Here is a 4,901-nt window from a genome sequence, read left to right on the forward strand (position 1 = left end):
CATAATCTTGATTGCAGCGCAGGGTCGTATGAGACCTACCATGAGGCTCGACAAGTTTCTGACGAAGAAGTACTTTCAAATGTGCGTACACTCCATCGAGCCGGGGCTGATAGAAAGAGGATCCTCGAATACATTACCGAGCATTCTACCGTCGAACCGATGATGAAAGACGTCCACAACCTGGTGCCTAAACTCAAGCGAGAGTTTTACAATCTACCGTCACTGGAGGGGCGGATTAAATCCATTTTGAAGGATTTTTCTACCAAACCCGGGAATGTAACTAGGGTGTTTTCAAACGAGAAGGTGAGAATGAGAATTAATTTCTCATTTCGCTAAATTATTAATGTTTTTTTTTTTTGGGGGGGGGGGGGTCTTTGCAGGAAATAGTCGAGTGCATATGCATTCAGTCCGCTCACATGCGACAGCTGTTTGGACACTTTCCAGAGGTGCTGCTGATAGATGCTACTCACGACACCAATACATCAAACTATAAGCTGTTAGTTTAATGATTTACGACGCTATGGGGAAGGGACAACATGTCCAGGTACAAATTAAAACGAATTGTCTGCGATTGTGTACCAGTCTTAGACTGTGCATTGTTTTAAATCATTCCCTAACACGTTTTATTGCCTATATACAGCACAGCTTGCTACAAAACGAAAGGAAGGAAACGTTGCGATTGGCGTGTGCTCAGTTCAAGGAGAGTTGTCCTTCGTATGATTCGCTTGCTGTTATAGTTGTGGACAAGGACTTCACGGAGCTGTCGGATTTGGAAGAGGAATTTCCTGGCGTCCGTATACTATTGTGCCACTTTCACGCTGTTAAGTATCTACAAGAGGAAGTTGCCAAAGCGAAGTACAACCTGGACGCGTACACACAAAAGAAAATGAAACGATTCATACAGCTGCTGGTTAGTACACGTTCGAAAAAGAACCACGACGATGTGATCTCAGCTATGAAGGTAGTATCACGGGCGGAAGCTAAAGTGCAGCTATGGTTTGACTATTTTGATCGGAGCTGGACAAACTGCACGAATCCGTGGAGCTCTATCTATCGGGGGAACGTCCCGCATATGGGAAATCGGACCTACAACTGGCTTGAGTCCATCTGGCAGAAATTGAAAACGCTGGTGAATCGATCCATCACGCTTGATGACCGCGTCGTCTCTGTTTTGTTTTGTTTTTGGCAAACTGTGAAGGAGAGAATGTGGCAGCGGGCTGTTAGCAAAATTGGCGTGAACACGAATGCGCAATATGATGCGGATATGAATGCTTTGACAAACACTAATTCGGATCACGCCGTACAACTCGTCAAGCATCAGTACGACTTTGCGCTTCTACCCACGACTAAATATCGATATTATCCCATGGGCCCCTACATCATGATACAGTACACGGCAGCTACAGAGGAGGACATTCAGGAAGCGTATATGATGAATCCACAGGTGTGGACTTGCTCGAGTATTTTCCGCGTGACAAGGCTTCTTCCGTGCCGCCATATCATAGACTACCGAAAGGCAACTGGCAGCTGCGCTCTTGTTCCCGAGAGCATTCTTCATCCGCGTTGGGTGTTTAAAAACTACAAAAAGCTGAAAAAAGAAAAATTTGAACCGGTAGGGCCCTCATACGAAGACAGAAAGATGTCCCTACAATTGGGTGGACGTGCCAAACCGCAGAACGAGAAATTCAACGAGCTGTTACATGTAGGCAAGCAGGCTGCTGACATTGGATCTACTTGGGGCACCACCGCGCACAAAAATTTGAAGCAGGAGTTGCTGAAGGTTTTGAATGCTGTTCGGGTCGGCCAGTGTTCTCGTGTTGCGCCAACAGGTCATGATCGTGCCAGGAATGAGCTGATGTCTACCCGAGAAAACAGATTTGATTCGTCAAGTGGATCACACTTTGAAAATGTTACACAGTCTGAAACTGTACCCGAACACACCAACATTTTTCCAGCCACTCTTCGCGATTCCTTACACCAAGACACCGACTTGCAGCAGCTTGAAGAGAAAGAAGTCGTGTGCGTAGACCCGAATGAACACGCTGAGTTTCAGCGCGTCGAGGAACGTGATACTGAATCTCAGAGTGCTGCATAGTCGGATACACGTGCACAACCTAAGCCTATACAAACGGAAGAGCAGGTGGAAGCGTGTACAAGAGAGCACACTGAGGCATCGTCGGATCCAGAAGGCTCTCAGCCCAGCTCCTTGGATGGTTTCCCCCTCCAAGAAAAGAGCAGGACACGCTTAAGCTGCCAGATAAGCTCGCAAGGAAGCCGGCAGAGAAGGTCTGAATCAGACGTCAAGGTTGAGTCGAAGCAGTGGCGGATGGACTAATACCTTCTATGGCCAAAGTGCAGGCCGCCCAAGACACAGGTTTTTGGTACAAAATTGCAAAGTTCTGAGGGAATGAAGGTGCTAAATTAAACACACTCCAGCCAAATTTGAGTCGCCGTGAAGAGGAAAATGCAGTGCACAGATGCCACGACAATTCGATCTGTCCTCCCTACCAAAACATTCGAGTCGTGCCAAGCTCAGATTGTTGTTTTTTCAGAATAGGTGGTTTAGTGATTTCGATCAAAGAATCCCTACGGCTGCCGTTTCAGTTAAAACGGGCGGAGTTGTATACGACTCTCAAATGCTGAAGGCAATAAACTCGTGGCACTTAGCAGTTCAACGATTCAACGAGATCCGAGAGACCATTTAGTGGATAAACAACGTAGACTTGACGGGGTGGAATCCCGATGATAGCTGGAGGAACGGTTTGCTTTTGCTCGATAAATTGGAGACTGGTCTGGAGGATACCGACGTTTTTGGCGACTACTTTTGGGTGGCCACTCTACGCGATCACTGTTTAGTAGAACTGTCGTGTATGGACCTTGCGCTTAAGGCGCTGATTAGCCGCTATGGTGGTGACCATGATATTTTTGCTGCTCCGTCCTACTCGATAAGATTTCCCGAGTTTGATCGAGAGGAAATATCTCAATCAGAAGTTTGGCACCAGATTCGATCTGCAGCAGAACGGAAGAAGCTGTGGATTGATGACGCTCGTGGTAGTGTCTCCGACGAGCGACGAAACCCAATTAGGCTATTTGCTGTGATCCTGTACCGAAATGAACACTGGTGTGCAGCAGCAGTAAATTTTGACGACCTCACGATCACGGTGTTTGACCCGCAACGCACTGGAGACAGATTCGAGGCGTTGCGAAAGCATCTGCATGACAATTTGGTGCCACTGCTACCACAGCCCCCGTACTCAAAGTGCTACAGGTTCAAGCAACTCGAATGGATGACGCAGGTCGATTCCTACAGCTGTGGCGTCTTCGTGATTATGTTTTTCGACATGCTTCTGCTAGACGTCGCTATAGTGGGGTCTGATTCGGCGTCCGAATCTACCATAGCGATGCAGTACTTCCGATACCGTTTCATTAGCCATTTATTAAGCTCAATGTGAGCTCAGGTTCCACACTAGTGGAATTGCCGCTAAGTCTGAGCACTGTAAATTTTAGTTGGCCGTGATCACACTTCATGAAAATCACCGCGTTGGAGATCTGTTTTGTATTTGCCTAAGTCCTTGCTAAGCACGAGATCGATCGTTTTGAGGCACGAGCTCGCGCATTTCTGGCTGTGCAGTACGCTCTGTAGCACTGCCCTCGTCGTCTATGCAGAGAAACCTGTGTGCCAGCTTGCAAAGAGCTTAGTCTCTGGAGTGAATCCTGACGTCCACATGGTTGTGCTATCCAACACATGGCGAGGCTATCCACCAGAGAGGACTCCGGACTGTGTAAGACTGTGCGTGATTCTGTATGACTCTGCATGAAATGCTGATTCATAGCCCCTAGACTGTGTACGCAGTCTCACGCCCCGTCCCGTCGCTATGAAAGCCTATCATCGATGGGTGGGCGGGGTCGACGTGCACGGCCAGCTTCACCTGCAGCGCTACCCGTTGTAGTTAACTATAAGATCTGAACAAGTTTTGCAAGAAGGCTAACTGAGGATTGGCGTTGCCTTTATGGCTAGCCAGTCGTGACGAGCAATGTGATATGCGTTGAGGGCGCGTTGTTTCTCGAGGATCGTGTGCTTTGAGGCGCGAAACTGTGATTGCATCTTGTGCAGTTGAGCACAATTAGGAATTGAGTTTCTGGCCAAACTACTTCCTTTGTCGAATTCACCCTCGTATACTCGCCAACTCAGGGTTCACGCGCAATTAGCATCTCCATTTGGCGGGGGCTAATCGGAGCCTCTCGTTGTGGTGCCACCTTGAAACACACGGCATTGATTGCGTTATTTCCGACTTTGAACGGAGTATTGAAGTAGATATGTGAAGATTTGTAAAAATAAATATTCGCAATTAGTTTGATTGCGAATGGACTTTGTCCGAAAATTTCCTTACTGTAAACCATACCGTGCAGGTTCAGACCTCGGACAAATCGGACAAACCTCTATTAAATCATATGCTGTGCTCGTCAATAACTTTTGGTCCCCAGTTACAATCAGAGGGGAAAGAGATCTCGGCAATGTGAAAGGCGCGTGGAGTACGGAGGCGTGGCGACGTGGAGGGCTGGAAGGGCGGCGGCGTGGTGATATGGAATGCTGACTTGGCATGAAGGTTGGAGTCGTGAAGGGTGGCGACGTGGAGGGCGTGGAGGGCTGCTGTGGCGTGAAGGGTGGCCTCGACATGAAGGGTGGCGTCGTGCAGGGCTGCCTCGGCGGGAAGGGCGGCGGCGTGAAGCGCGACCACGGCATGAAGATCGGCCTCGTCGTGAAAGGCAGCGGTGTGAAAGGCGGCCTCTACGTGCAGGGCTACCTCGTCGTGAAGGACGGCGGCGTGAAGGGCGTGGAGGGCGGCTCGGCATGAAGGATGGCGAAGTGCAGGGCTGCCTCCCCGGGGAGGGCGGCGACG

General features: G+C 49.1%; 1 protein-coding gene across 1 annotated transcript; it reads left to right on the forward strand.

Moving 5' to 3' along the window:
- Positions 1–4,601: 4,601 nt before the first annotated feature.
- PITG_21093 (uncharacterized protein) lies at positions 4,602–4,856 on the forward strand (the record flags this gene model as incomplete). Its single annotated transcript, XM_002895072.1, has 1 exon — positions 4,602–4,856. The coding sequence occupies one exon, from the start codon at positions 4,602–4,604 to the stop codon at positions 4,854–4,856; it is 255 nt and encodes an 84-aa protein (XP_002895118.1).
- Positions 4,857–4,901: the final 45 nt, after the last annotated feature.

This window comes from Phytophthora infestans, genomic scaffold, assembly GCF_000142945.1.
Source record: "Phytophthora infestans T30-4 supercont1.269 genomic scaffold, whole genome shotgun sequence".
Taxonomy (NCBI): domain Eukaryota; phylum Oomycota; class Peronosporomycetes; order Peronosporales; family Peronosporaceae; genus Phytophthora; species Phytophthora infestans.